The 16,108-nt window shown below is 38.5% G+C and overlaps 1 protein-coding gene across 1 annotated transcript in view; it reads left to right on the top strand.

Moving 5' to 3' along the window:
- Positions 1-16,108, top strand: part of LOC132836998 (glutamate receptor ionotropic, kainate 2-like) — a 423,698-nt gene that overhangs the window by 252,777 nt on the left and 154,813 nt on the right. The window contains exons 7-9 of the mRNA XM_060856620.1: positions 10,987-11,130; positions 13,158-13,265; positions 14,783-14,896. Coding sequence (XP_060712603.1) covers positions 10,987-11,130; positions 13,158-13,265; positions 14,783-14,896 — 366 coding nt within the window. The remainder of the gene's footprint in view (positions 1-10,986; positions 11,131-13,157; positions 13,266-14,782; positions 14,897-16,108) is intronic.

Below are 16,108 nucleotides of genomic sequence, written 5' to 3'. Positions count from 1 at the left end.
TTCAATGCCTTGCCATACCAGGCATATAGATTGTGCATCTTAACAATTGGCTGATGGTGTAAAACTTTATATTCCATCAGTTGTCCTTGATAGGCAGAATACTAATTCTCAACCAGCCATGCTTGCAAAACCCAAAACTAATTGGCTGTTATGAGAGCTGATTCCATGACTGGACAGTAATTGCTGAACTGAATTAAACTATCAGTCAAGTTTGTAACGTAACTTATTTGTGCTTGCTAGAAACACCACACACTCCTATGCAGGGCCACCTTCTCAAGAAACTAAACATAATAATTTCAAGTCTTGTTTTCATTTGAATCACCAAGAAGCCAATATTTTCTTCTTGGCTTCTCCTTGGAAACACCTCATTCAATCAACTAGGTAACTGAGCAGCAAATGTTTTTCCGATATGATGATTCCAAATAATTATGATTGTTCTGAAACTTGGAATTCACACACATTGATCCTAATGAGTACCAGTTAAAATGATGCAGCAATGGAGCATCTCTTTTCAAAAGTTTTAAGAACAGTCAGTTCTGCTATAACGCGATAGTTCCATTCTTATGCAATCCAGTGTAATAAGAAAATCCCATAATAGCAGCACCATTTTAACTAATGGAGCCAGAATCACATTATAACCCATACATGCTTTATAACTTTATGTTTTAGAAACAGTATCCCCAAGTCATCAATCATGTGATAGCCAATTTGTGGTAACAAAACGCGCATTATAGAACAACCTGTAATCCTTTAGAAAACTGAAGGCTTCCTTTAGAAATCTGAAGATTTATTTTATTACTTAAAAGGTGCCTTTGCATTTTCAAGCCTGCAAACAAGTATGATTGTCAGGAATTCGAATAATGATTAACTTAATTGTGGACATGACTTGGTTTTTTTAGATTAGTGGAGCTGACTTCCAGTCTGAGACGTATCATTAAACAAATGCAAAATGATGGAGCTGAATTAGCACTAAACATATGATTTGAAGCCTATAATTTTTTTGAGCAAATTTCAGGTGAGTTTCCATTGCAGCCAAAGTCCAAGACTTCGATATTTAAGTAAATGCATTAATGAGTGGTTTTTCAGTGTTTGTGGAAAATATCCTCATCCCATTCTAGATACAAGAAAAATTCTTAAGTCCTATTGAAGAGAAATTTAAAATATAACAAAAAATGAAAAGAAAATTTCTTCATGTCTGAATATGTCTTTGGGTCCTATTGTGCCTACATTTGTCGCACAGACAGAATTTCGAGAATGGTGGTACATGTATGGAATGAGCTGACAGAGGAAGTGGTGGAGGCTGGTACAATTGCAACATTTAAAAGGCATTTGGATGAGTCTTTGAATAGGAAGGGTTTGGAGGAATATGGGCCGGGTGCTGGCAGGTGGGACTTGTTTGGGTTGGGATATCTGGTCGGCATGGACGGGTTGGACCGAAGGGTCTGTTTCCGTGCTGTACATCTCTATGACTCTATGACTATGCCCTGCATTATGTCTGCATTTGTTTGGGGGTAGCACTGGTTTTGATCTGCAAAAGGTTTGAACAAAGTTCGCAGCAGAATTTATATCAGAGTTTTCAGAATTTTGTTTGAAGGTGGGCACAGTCACTTCAACTCAGCTTTCCCTCAGACATTTACGCAGTCATTCAGCACTGTATTGTACTAACATGATTGCTCCAGTGCACACTTTCAGGAAATTCCAGAAATTCCAGTTGATTTTTAAACATTTTTGGTTAGAATTCTTCTGCATATATAGTGTCAATTTTCCACACTGACGTTTCCTGAAAATCAGATCAAATCAGTATAATTGCTGTTAGCAATTTTACTTTAATCTGATGAGTGAAATGCATTGAATTATTCATTGGTTCATTCATTTAAGCTGTAATGGCTTCATGTAGAACCCTGTCTTCCCAATTTTTCAACAATGATGCTAAGCAAGAAATGCGTATCTCCCAACAAACATCAATGAGAACTCCTCAGTCTAGTATAGAAGTGACAATTTATTTTATTCTGCTCTCTCTTCCTCCATTTCTCCCATTTGAACTTGTGAGTGTATCAAACTCCCACACGTTAGATTTGTTAGCAAAATGAATGCACTTGGGATTAAATTAATAGTGGCTGTGTTCAAACAAAACTGGACACAAGATGGAAAACATAGGGCAGCTTTGAATAGATTTTCAGACTGGACAGTGGGGCTTCATGTACTTGCATAATGGGAATAATATTAGGCAAATTATCTTCAATATTTATAAAAGTGAGGCAATGCATTTCAGGAGGAAGAATAAAGCTGCAACAAGCTCCTTAGAAACCGGGGTCAATGAGATCACGGAGCTGAGGGATTTGGTAGTAGATATAAAAAGCAGTGGTGCAGTTAATTAGGGGACACACAAGAGAAAAGAAAAATGCACTGGGTTAATTTCTGGATGATAGAATGGAAAAGCAGGGGAAGTTGTTTAAATTGTTCAGTATAGGTTTGTTAGAATGATTCCAGAAGTGACAGCTTAAATCTATCAGGAAAGATTGAACAGACTAGAGTCTTTCTCCCTAGAAAGGCTGATGGACGATCGAATAGAGATCTTTCTAGCCATGAAAAGGCTTTAAAGGATGGATGTAGAAAAGGCATTTCATCTTGTGGGATGGACCAGACTAGGCCAGGAATTTAGGATCAATATTGATCACTTCATAGGAATTCAGGACAAACGTTTCTTTATTTGTCCACGATAAATGGGTGTTGCTCGCTGGACTGTTCTTGAACCCATTCCTAGTTTCCCAGTGTTCCTGGAGTCACATGCAGGCTAGACCAGGTAAGGCTAGCAGGTTTACTTCCCTAAAGGATAAAAGTGAACCAGATCAGGTTGCCACTTTCAATGATTTAGGCACATGCGATGGTGGGCTGGTATTATCATTAGAGTATTAATTTAGTGATCAGATAATGATTGGATCCCATCATGGCAAATGGTGGAATTTGTGTTCCAAAATAAAAAGACACCTTAATTAAAAGTCTAATGAAACTGTTGTCGATTGTTGGAAAAGTGCTGCTTGGCCATCAGTGCCCTTTAGGAAAGGCAACTGCCATGCTTGCCTGGTTTGGGCTATATGTGACTCCAGACCTACCGCACTACAGTTGACTCGTAATTGCCCTCTGGGCGATAAATGCTGGCTTAGACAATAATGCCCGCATCCATTAAAAAAAACCTCTAAACCCCTGCGTGCTGCACCCTCTTTAGAATTACCCCCTTTATTGCATATTGTCCCTCTTTGTTCTTCCTATGACAACACACCATTTCTCATTTCTCTGCATTAAATTGCATCTACCTCCTGTCTGTCCAGTCCACTGGCTTATTTAGGTCATCTTGAAGTTTTATCAATATCGTCCTCATGGTTAACAATGCTTCCAGGTTTATGTCATCTGATTAAATGAAGAAAAGTGGGTTAAGATTTGTATAAATATAAGAACTAGCATGGACTTGAACTTAATGCAGCACTTTTGTCAGGGTTGTTCTGACATAAATCTTAGAAGATGGCAAGTTGTGAAGGCAGTTTAAGAAACATCCTTTGGCTTAAGAAATGGAGGAGTAGATTATAAAAACAAGAACATTCTTCTAAACCTTTATGGTTATGACTCAGCCATTCAATTCTGAGTGCTATATTCAGAAAGATATTAAGGACTTCAAGAGAAGCTGATGAGATTAACCAGAGTTGTTGGAGGAAGGAGAAACTCTGGTTTGTGGTGAGGCGGAAGAAGCTGAAGTTGTTTGTCTTAGACCAGAGAGGAGACTTGACTGACCTGTTCAAAACAATGGAGGGTAATGATAGTGTAAGTCATGTAGAAACTATTCCCAGTAACGAAATGGTTGCTGGTTCCTGCGAAGCACCTTAAGATGTTTTATAGCATTGAAGCTACTATATGAAATAAAGTTGTTCTTGTTGATGATTAGGACAAATCAAATAGTGCTGGGCTACCCTGGAATTCCACCATTATTTCAGCTGATTGCTATTCCAGGCAGAGGAGACTGATGATCTTTCTGGATGTACGCAATTGCTGTCTTTGGAGCAGCAGAGACAACTGAAGCCCAATTTCTATGACCCTTTCCAGAGCTCTTGGTCAGCTCTCACCAATCTGATTTTCTGGTATCCTGTTGGAACAGGCAGCTCTACTGCCTGTCATGGACTTAGCACACACTTCTCAATTATTTCAATGACCCAATTTCTACAGATGTGTGAGCATTTAATCATTGTAGCCTAATGTCTCCTTTTGGAGTTTTGTGTCAAGTTCTGAGTTTTCAATCTGGTTGATAACACTCGTGTGCATTGCCAAATACAATGTATTCTATTAAAGATGCTACTTAAGTCTATGTTGTGCTATTAAAATTCAATGAGGTCTATATCTATGCCCACAGGAGGACCGAAGTTACCACTCTGCTATATTTGAACAGATAGAGTGGAATTTCCACAAATTTGTGGATACAACATCCTATTAAGAGCATTTTTGTATGGAGCAAACCTATTGTTTGTCCAGTGTTGTTTGCTTTTGTGAAGAATAAATGTGCAAACATTGCAAAGTATCCACATTTTGTTATATACTTCAATTAAGTGCCTTCACATACTGTGATAATCACAACGACGTGTACTAAGTAATAATTTACAATGCAGCATTCGTTTCCAGAAAGTGTTCCAGAGGAACTGTTCCAATAGATTGTGCCATAATGTAGTGACTTAAGCACAATAGCTCGTAGAACAGATTGCATCATGCCATAGGGTGTTCAGTGCAGGAATAATTAAATGAGTCATTGAGACAGGCAATATATATTGACTGTTCATGCAAAGTAACTCCCTGAAGGCTGTGATGGGGATTAATAGTGTGGAAAAATGGTCAAAACCAAAGGGAACAAGCATATTGTTGTATCTCAAACTCCAAGCAATTTCAGCCAATAACTGCAACTAATCAAGCTCATATAATGGTATACATTTGAGTTGGTAGAGTTGTTTAAATTTATTTTAATCACATTATTGCAAATGCTTGTGGTGAAAGTACATCTGCTGTGTTTGAAAGTATTACTTGAAGTTATTTTGAAAATTGTAAGCTTTGTCGTCGTTCAAGTGCCACATGTATGTCTTTACAAAACCCACCATAGTCAAATGGAAAATAAAAGTATCACTTTATTTGTATCAGTGTGCTTGAGGCTAGAATTTGGACCATGTGGAGAAATAGAATGACACTCATTTTAATGAGAATACAATGCAATTTAACAGTTCATAAAACAGTAAAATTTAATCCGACACTGCAGGTTTTATTAAATTTCTCCAGGAGAAAAGCTGGTGTGTGACATGTGTGAGTTAACACTGATGATCTCAGACATAATAGACTTAATTAACTGATGCTGGGGGGAATAGTTTCCGAGCCATTGACCATTGATATTACTGAACAAAGATAATAGTCTTTGTGATTTGGAGGGGTAGTGGGGTGAGCTCGAGGATGTGGCGGAGAAAGTACAAACTTTGTTTAGCAGGAAGCTTGCATGTTTTGTTTCTATTTCAATCTTAATGAATTATTTTTATCGTTCTCGGTGTTCTTTCTTTCCCTTTTAGTTATGGACAAATGCCATGGCAATTGGGAAAACAAGAGCTTGGTCACATTGATATAAAGCAAAGAACTGCTGATGCTGGAGATTCAAAGCTAACAAAAGCAGGAATAGCTGGAGCATTTCAGCAGGTTTAGCAGCATCTGTGAAGAGAAAATATTTCAAGTCTAGTAAACCTTCTTCAGAATTAGACTCACCGAGTCATAGAGTCATACAGCACGGAAACAGACCCTTTGGTCCAACAAGTCCATGCTGAACCTAACCTTAAACTAAACTAGTCCCACCTACCTGCACCTGGCCCATATCCCTTCAAACTTTTCCTGTTCATGTATCCATCCAAATGTCTTTTAAATGTTGTAATTGTACCCGCATCCACCACTTCCTCAGGAAGTTCTTTCCATACACGAACCACTCTTTAATTTGCCTCTTATGTCTTTTTAAAATCTCTCTCCTCTCCCCTTGAAAATGTGTCCCCAGTCTTGAAATTCCCCATCTTCGGGAAAAGACAACTACCACCAACTGTTTCTATACCTCTCATTATTTTATAAACTTCTATCAGGTCACCTCTCAACTTCCTGCACTCCAGTGGAAAAAGTCCCAGACTATCTAGCCTTTCTTTATAACTCAAAGCTTCCATACCCAGCAACATCTTGGTAAATCTCTTCTGAATCCTCTACAGACCCAAAATATTAGCGTTGCTCTCTTTCCATAGATGCCGCCAGCCCTGTTGATTTTCTCCAACAATTTATATTTTTGTTTGTTTTAAGCATTCTGTCACCTCAAGTGAACAGAAAATCTTACAATAAAGAACATTGGTACAGTGGACACAAGAATTATCAATAGCACCCTGATGTTTAAACACTAAAGTAATTTATAAAGCAAATGCTTGCAAGTTCTATAATAAGAACAGATTAAATTAAGTTCTGAAGGTTCTGACAGAATATGACAGGATCGACTTTGTTACCCATTGCTCTGACCCCATTATAAGTCGATGTCAAATTTTAGAAATGGAATTGTTTGTTTAATTAGATCAAGTATTCCAAGTGCTACAATGATATCAAGTCACTGAACTACAGGAATGTCACACTCAATGTGGCCCCATGTGTGGTCACAGTAACAGGGCCAAATTAGTATGATGATCATTCTGGCACAGAAATAACCCAATACATATTCTTCCTGCAGGTGCACTGACTACTAACTAAATTATTTGGTTAGATTTCTGGAAGGACATGGAGAAACTCTATGCCTGGTCCAAATGTTGACCTTGTGATGGACGAAACAAGGAAAAATCAAGACCCCATCTTCCCTTTACAGCTGAGGAGATGGTGGGCACCAGACATTGGCAGAATCCACTGCCATTTCTGTATTGCTTGACTCTCCAGATAATTGATTTCCAACCTGATTAGACATAGAAACTGGACAAATACTTTGGTGCAATACTAATAGATTACTGCATTGTTAGAAGTGTCTACCATTAGGTTGACATGAAAGATTCCATGTCACTATTTTGAAGAAGCTGCTGAATTCCCTAAATGTCTTGGCCAAAATTTATCTCTCAATCAACGTCACTAAAAGAGATCATTTGTTCAATATTCAGGGCCGGAATTCCCTGGTTTTCTGTCTAATTTTAGCGACCGGCATGTTCAGTGGCAATTGACTCTTTGATGGCATTATATGAATTTTCTTCTTTTCACTCATGACTGGTCAGCTTTTATTGTCCATTCCCAGCTGCCCTTGAAAAGATAGTAGTGAGCTCTGTGCTTGAACTGCTACAGTCGACATGCCAAAGGTAATTGTTAGGGAGGGAATTGGGTCAGGATTTTGACCCAACGACACTGAAGGAACAGTGATATATTTCCAAGTCAGGATGGTGAGTGGCTTGGAGGGGAAATTGGAGGTGGTGGTGTTCCCATGTAACTTTTGCCCCGACCTTCTAGATAGAAGTGCTCATTGTTTTGGAAGGTGTTGTCTGAAGATCTTTGATGAATTTCTGCATCCATCTTGTAGATGGTGCACAATACTGTTACTGGGCAATGGTAGTGGAGGGAGTGGATGCATGTGGATTTGGTGCCAATCAAGTGGGCTGCTTTGTCCTGGATGGTGTCAAGCTTCTTGAGTGTTGTTGGAGCTGCATTCATCCAGGCAAGTGGGGAGCATTCCATCATACTCCTGACTTGGACATTGTAGATGGTGGACAGGCTTTGGGAAGTCAAGGGGAGAGTTCCTTGATGAAGGATTCTTATCCTCTGACCTGCTGTGGTAGCCACAATATTTATATGTGTAGTCCATTTCAAGTACTGGTCAATGGTAACATCCAGGATATTGATAGTGGAGATTAATAATGGTAAAACCATTGAATGTCAAGGAGTTGTGGTTACAGTGTTGTTTGAGGTGGTCATTACCTGGCATTTAAGTCACATGAATGTTAATTGCTACTTCTCAGTCTGAGCTGGGAAATTGTCCTGGACTTGCTGCATTTGGACATGGACTGCTTTAGTATCTGAGGAGTCATGAATGGTGCCAGACATTGTGCAATTATTGGAAAACATTCCCACTTCTGACCTTATGATGGAAGGAAGATCACTGATGAAGCAGCTGAAGGTGGTTGGGCCTAGGACGTTACCCTGAGGAACTCCTGCAGAGATACCCTGGAGTGAAATAAACACCAATCAGCCAAAGTGGAGGTCAGGATCAAATGAAACTTGGGACAAAAGTGTGATTGTTGAGGTAGCAGCTTAGTAACTTCTCATACAGCAAGCCTTCTCTGAATAGGGCAATGACCTCAGTCTCCCATGTTATTTTATCCTATAGTGTTCTTCTAATTCAGTGTTACCACACAAAGCCAAATCTACAGGACAGTGACATACAACCTGAACATTATCATGAAAAGACTAGATCTGTAATGTAAAGCCAGCAGATATACTTGTTCTCTTCCTGTTTCATACAGTCTTTGATCCCGTGTTTAAATACTTCTGAGGCCAGGCATTGAGATCTACCAAGGAGACTGTACCTGTCGGATTTTCCTTTGCACGTAGCTGATACAAAGGGAGAAAATAAACCCTTGAAGTGTCAAGAAAAATAAATAAAGATTGCTTATTATATGGTAAAAGGTGACTTCTGGGAAATATCCCAATTTTCTGCCTTGTGTATGGACTTGTCTATGTATGGCCAAGCATTCAACATTCAAATCTTCATTCTGTGACATAACTGAGAATCATTTTATAATCAAGTATTAAAGTACCTTGACAAATTATTGCACAACATTTTTAAAAAAGCCCCAAATTTTTGTGCAGTTGGAAATAACCAATACATTTATTTCTAGCCTTTCAAACTGAATTTCTAGTAATATGAAGTTGCATGGTGCCACATTTGCTGACAAAGTATGAAGAATTGTATTTTTGCAGTAACATTATCTTATCAAAAAGATCTAAAAGCAGTGCACACAATTTAATTGCTGAGTTTGTGAATTATCAAGGCCACAAGAGCTGGGAAATATGGATCAAAAATGGATGGGTGTCCACTATCCCAACACTGGAGTCATCACAAGCACAAATGATATAGAATGCATATGTGATGCAGAATGCACAGCAGCAATTAACAAAAGCAATGGAGAGCTAGATTATATCATGAAAATTCTCCAGATACAACTAACTGTTCTAGTCAGACTACATCTTGAAAGTGGAGTCAAGTATGGGACTGGATATTACATTTCCCCACCGTGTTTGTTTTCAATGGGGAGAGTACATGCAAAACAGGGTGTGGGTCCAGACCACTAGCTTCCCATCTCACCTGAAGGATGGCCAGGTGCTGAAATCAGCCTGCCTATCATAGTAAATAAATAATTATGGGCCAACTGAGCTTGTTAAAAATTCAGTTGACCCCAATCTAACTTTGTCCTTTCAATAATACTGTTGGAATGGGCAACCTGTGACCTTTACAAGTTTTTTAAAAAGAAAAGCAAGGGAGGGAACTTTGTTTGGAGGGGCCTCAGAAGATAGTATCTTTCATCGCCATGAAGACTTCAAAATTCATCTGCCATCCTCCTAGTACACCTACCTAAGATAATCAACCCCTCAGTGTGCCCAATGGATCTGACTTACCTGGTTCTGAAGCGACATGGAGCCTTTGTCCTCAGACTGGTTGCAGTAGGTACACTTGCAGGAAGAATACTACTGTGCTAAACTTGTGTCAGAAGCAATGATCACTATATCAAATTTGTACCTGTTACTATGACATGTTACAAGTTAAATGTTACCATTAAATGTTATCTGTTACCTTTAAATGTGACACTCTTGTAGCTAAGGTGAGTTGATGATACACATAATTGCCAGAAATAAGCTCTGTTTAATTGTAAACCTGCATATTTTGTTTCTATTGAAATGTGAAAATTAAATGCTGGTCTCTTACCTTCATGTTTTATTCATGGACAATTATCATTGACCAAGCAGCACCCAGTACTGAGCACTAGTGCTGCCAAGACTGCTGGAGATGCTATCTCCTCAGATTGACCAGGAGCTCCAGAAGCTGAAACTTCCTCTCATTGAGGAATGAAGATTCACTATCTATCAAAATGTAGCCTGTCTACAACATGGCTGCATGGCAGGCTTTTTCTGTGCCTGCTCCCCACCTACCCACTCTACTCCTTGACCCATTCACACACCAACACTGACAAACTGAAACATTCTGTGACATTTGGACTGTTGCTTACCAGAATTCCCCAGCTTGTACCATAAAAGAGCGTATGGCTTCTTTCGGCTGTTCCCTGCAAGGATTCCGCTCCAATAGCCAGAATAATTGGAGGAAGGTAAATAGGTTTTTGTTTTGTCTGGCCAGCTTTGAAAAGAGAGGTCCCAGTTCCCACTGGAAGATTTGGGCCATGGTATATAAATGTTGAGATGATTACAGAAAACAAAGTCCAGTGAGGGTCACAGACAGCGAGGAAAAAAGTTCTTAACCAGCCCCAAGTGTTCCAGCCACTTTCAGCAAGATGATTTTGGATGGTGGAGACAGACCGCACACATAGTGACTGTCAATAAAGAAATGATTTCAGACCTGCCAAGAAAGCTTTCATATGATTTTCCCTTTCATATGATTTTCAATTTCATATGTTTTTCATTAAAATCTTAACAGAAGGGTGCAGTATAAAAAGGAAAAGTCTGACACATTTATGATTACCCTCAGGAGCTAAATGGCATTTTACTTTGTCAAAAGAAGTGTAACCAGCTCATTTTTGTCTAAAGAATAGAGCAGGGGCAGAAAAGAAAAATCACAGATAAATGAATGAAAGACGAAATATGCAGAACAAGTTGAGAGGTCATTCAGGGCAGCATTAGGCACTCTGACGTAAGTATTCCTGACTGGCAACTTTGTGCAATTTGATTTTGTCCTTGTGTTTCCAATTTCAGACAAATGCTGCCTTAGTTTATGATGCAGTTCACGTGGTATCGGTGGCTGTCCAGCAGTCCCCACAGATGACCGTCAGCTCCTTGCAGTGTAACAGGCACAAACCCTGGCGCTTTGGAAGCCGTTTCATGAAGTTCATTAAAGAGGTAAAACAAAGAACTGCAGATGCTGGAAATCTGACAGGAAAAAATACCCAGAAATTGCTGGAGAAGCTCTGAACAGGAAGCCGAGTTAACATTTCAGATCCAATGAACTGAGGAACAGTGAACGGAACTGAAAAACCGTCACCGGACCTGAAACTTTAACTCTGCTTCCTCTCCACAAATACTGCTAGACCTACTGATTTTCTCTAGCAATTTCTATTTTTGTTTCATTAAAGATGTACTTGTACAGCAAGATGATTGGATAATGTGTCCGTTTCAAATCCAAATTATTTACTGTCTATCCAATATCAGCTTTATAAATTGAAATGGATCATTATTTGCATGCATGAAAAGAATCTATTTAACACATTGCTTAATGATATTGGATTATAATTTCCTTCTGGGAAAAAAAGGAAGGAATAATCTGCTTTCGTGTCCATTAATTGCAACTTGGCAGGAATGCATGGTTTTGCAGATTATGGATTTGTTAGATAACAAAATATTAGGCTGTTGCAATGCACCTGTAAAGATAATCCTTCAATAATCCTCAAGCACTTAGCACGTTCTTTTACCAATGTATGTACTGTCAAGTTTGGCCGTCAGCAACAGAGTGTAAATAGTCAATTGGGATGGTCATTTCATGCAGGAAGCAGAAGGTCTTAATAATTTGGGGTGGAAACTCATGTAGTGGTCCAGAGCAGTACCAGTCAAAGACTATCAATCAAGGAACCACAGAAAATCTTTTTTCTAATTTGCTTAATGGATCAAAGGTGGCTGGATGTACATTCAATAATGTCCTCTATGTCTTCCTAAAGTCAATGTGGTAAAATGTAAGGTTTTAGGGTTAGTGATATCCTGCTTTGAGATGGCTTAAATCACTTCAATAATTAAACAGTATATTCCGAAACAGCCCTGATGACCTTCACTGCCTACTATTGGTAATGGGTGACAATTCTCTTTGTGGTCTTTTCAGACAAGTCTGGGGTTCCTGAACACTTCCAGGTAAATGTTTTGTGAAGTAATCCCTGGGCAATATTGATTATGAATCAAAGACCTCAATCTCTCTCTCTGCTTCTGAAGTCATTTTTATGCCTTTTATGCACTTAGGATTCCTGCCACTGGATCTTAGTACCTATGCTTTTGGGGAGTATGGAGATGCTGAATGCCATTTGTACTGTTCACTTTTTTCTTTGCTATAATCGAATGTTAAGAACTCTTGAAATTAACATTTAAAAATTGTTGAGCATGTTTTCAAGTATGTAGCAAAGGATGCATTCAAAGGCCTCCTTTACTTTGCTGCCCACTCAATCCAGGAGTGAACTGGAATCCCCTAAACAATTTTTGAGTTAAGTCTTTCATTGGAAAAGGATGTGAGGCACAGCTGTGCATAACATTACATTCAGTCTATTGAAGGGATCATTCATCTACAATCTGGAGTTGCCTTTACGTTGCTTTGTAATTCCAAAAAGACATTAAGGGCTTTGCTAGTAAGAAAACATTCAAGACTGATAATTGTTAATAACTGACTTTACTTGTTAATAACTTACTTGTTACACACTATGCAAACTCATCGTAGGCAGCAACCTACGTTAAGCAAATGATGCTGATATTTTACCAGTATCATGAGAGTCAATGACTAAGGTATTGTTTATAAAGTATTAAGTGTCATTCATGATAACTTGTTAACTTCCGTACGGGTTTTACTGATGAAAGATGTTCAAGAAAGACTCCAGGAAGCCTTACTGTTGCAGGTATATTACAAGTTTTTCTCTTTACTGATAGACTCACATTTACAAGTACTGCTACTCCAGGTCAGTGCAGAAACTGACAGAAGCTGCATTCAACACCAATCAGTATGTTAGTGATCACTGGAGCCCTCTGGTGATTATTTTAGCACCTGCCACATAAAGTGGACAAATGACATCGACACTGATTTGACTGTTAGAATCAGCAACAAATGGCTGTGAATGAACATGGTTCGCTTTTCCTAATTTGAGTCTGTACTTCTTTATCTTTGTTTTTCTACCAAGGCTCACTGGGAAGGACTAACAGGCCGAATTATATTCAATAGTTCCAATGGCTTGAGAACAGATTTTGATTTGGATGTGATTAGCCTCAAGGAAGAAGGGCTTGAAAAGGTACCTGGATTTTTACTTTAGTCTGATTAACTCATTGACTGAAAACATGACACATCATTAGATAGCAAAGGGAGTTTATTCTATGGAAGGTGGCTGCATAGCATTTCTCTCTTTCTGTTTGTACTGCCAAGAATAATTTTTTTGTCAATAAAAATAGGAGTATAAGAGTATTGAGTGTGAAAACCAGATTTGGACCTGATAAAAACACTTTTAACACGCGAGGTGCATGTCTGTGTTTTTGCACTCCCATTGGGAGTGCAAATCAGAATTTGCCTCAAGTGTATAGTAATTGAATTTTAATAATTTTCTTGCTGGAGCTTTATACCCATTGTTAAAAATAAATTACTTTTCAACTCCACCACCATAAAGCTTTCCCTCTACCCGAAACTCTTGCAGCCTCAGAACCCCTCTCCTTGACTTTGATAATGTTTTGAAAATCAGAATTCTGGTCACAATGCCTAGTAGCACCTTTATGGCTCGATTTCTATCCTTTATTTATTTGAGTATTCAGAACATTGCTTTTAATGTTAGAGGATATGTTATAGGTATAACTAGTTATAGTTGAACTTGATTATTGATTTTCAATGAAAGCAAGTTTGGTTAAATGTGTTTGATTAGATTAGTTTCCTTACAGTGTGGAAACAGGCCCTTCGGCCCAACCAGTCCACGCCAACCCTCCGAAGAGTAACCCACCCAGACCCACCTCCCTCTGGGCAATTTAGCATGATCTATTTACCTGACCTGCACATCATTAGACTGTGGAAGGAAACTGGAGCACCCGGTTATACTCTCAAAGTTTCTTCTCTTGTTATGAAGGATAAATGCTGACATGGACCCTTATACCTGATTCCATAGATTTATTACACCAATATCTTAATGAAGGGCTAGACTCTGTATCTATTATACTTGGCACTGTGATTCTATTCATTACCATTGTGAGAAAAATGTTTTAGCAGATATCTCTAGTAGTTGGAGAGAACAGTGTGGCTATTGGAGTCACTTGGAGTTGATGACCCTGGTCCCATAGCTCATAAGATGAACTTCATACCACTGCTTGTAACCTTTCAGCCATATATTTGAATGGTTCATAAGTGCTGCAGTCTTGAGAGGCAACACTGCCATCAATGGCCATTCTGCTGTTATTATTTATCTGTGCCTCTGCATGAAAGCATGGTTCCAAGGATGTCAGTGAAACTTCACCTGATGTTTGTAATTCATTCCCATCCTTTTGAGAGTGGGAAACACAGACTTTTCTGTTCTGACTCCCAGGTCTCAATGGCTGGAGTCTGAGCATTCATTGAGAAAGAACTTCCTGTTTCTAATTTGAGTCTCACTAGACATTTCCAAAAGTGATTGGGGCATCTTACTTGCATGGACTCATCTATATTAAAATTACTTACACTGTAGCAAGAAGTTGGTGAACGATTAGTTTCAACTGAAGAAGTGGTTATCTTCCTGTAATGAGAATTTGTGAGCTCTACTCATTTTCATAATTGCATTTGTTACACTCATTATAGGTTGGGACCTGGGAAACGAGCAGTGGATTGAACATGACTGAGAATCGCAAAGGAAAGACAGCGAACATCACTGATTCATTATCTAACCGATCGTTAGTTGTTACAACGATTCTGGTAAAATGTTATGCATTGCTCATCTTTGACTTATGATGTGTAGTGTTAACTAACATGCAAAAGGAAATGTTGAACAAGACTTTTCAACAGAAATTAATAAGCCTAGAAGGCAACAATACTGTATATTTAGATCATATATTTTGTCAATGAGAGCACCACTCTGACTCTATGACGGAAAAGACATGATGAAATATATTTGTCTTCAAGCATTTATTTTGGGAAAAAAATAAGCAATGGCATCAGGTCCAAAATGGAAAACATAGAAAAAAATGAAAAAGGATGGAGGTAACTTACCAATTATGTAACAGTTGAGTGATGATGGACTTATATTATAAAAGAAAGAGGCATGTTGGAGCAAGAGAAAAATGAATGATGTAAAGATTTCTACAATCATTAGTTTCTGGCACTCTGTGATATCCATTCTGTAACTGAGTATTACCAATTTATTAATTCTGCAGTGTTCTCTGAACGGCACTGACAGTAAAAAAGAGATACCACAAAATCGGAGAATAGAAATTGCAGATGGTTAAAGTGGGCTTTTAAATATTTGAAACTGTGAGCCATATATTCCTCTCCACAAAATAAAAAAAAGACAACTATACCTTTTGATTATGACATAAGGATGGAAGACAACTGAGGTTAATGAGCTTTAGTGGTAATGCACATAGCCTTTTTTTGTTTCATTCACTAGACTAGACCATCACTTATTGCCATCCCTAATTGCCTTTGGGAAGGTAGTCGTGAGCTGCCTTCTTGAACTGTTGAAGAAAGATACAATGCGAAAGTTCCATACCTCTGAAGTGTATTTCCAGTAATTATTGCAGAAACAGAGGATATAGAAGATGTAACAAAACTGTGCATGATACAGATCTCTCATAGGTGAGTCAGTTATTTAGAAATGGCAGGGCAGCATTGCAAAATAAGAAAACAAATACTGCAGTATTACTTGTTCCACAAAACCCTAACATTCCTGTTCACCATCTGCATTGCAGCAATAGTGGTCATGATGATCATTATTGCCCTCACATTTTATACCACAGGCTCTTTTAGGGTAGCAGCAATGATTTTGTAATATTTTAGGCATTATTCTGTGCAAAGCTCCATTAGTGGTATCGAACTAAACTTCTCCCAAAATCCTGTTTTATATGTGGTATTATTGACTGAGTGGATATAGTCATTTGTCGCTGCGGAATGACGCATATTATTGGCCAT

The sequence above is a fragment of the Hemiscyllium ocellatum genome, chromosome 3 (assembly GCF_020745735.1).
Source record: "Hemiscyllium ocellatum isolate sHemOce1 chromosome 3, sHemOce1.pat.X.cur, whole genome shotgun sequence".
NCBI classification, from domain to species: domain Eukaryota; kingdom Metazoa; phylum Chordata; class Chondrichthyes; order Orectolobiformes; family Hemiscylliidae; genus Hemiscyllium; species Hemiscyllium ocellatum.
This window is presented reverse-complemented; position numbering and strand designations above follow the sequence as displayed.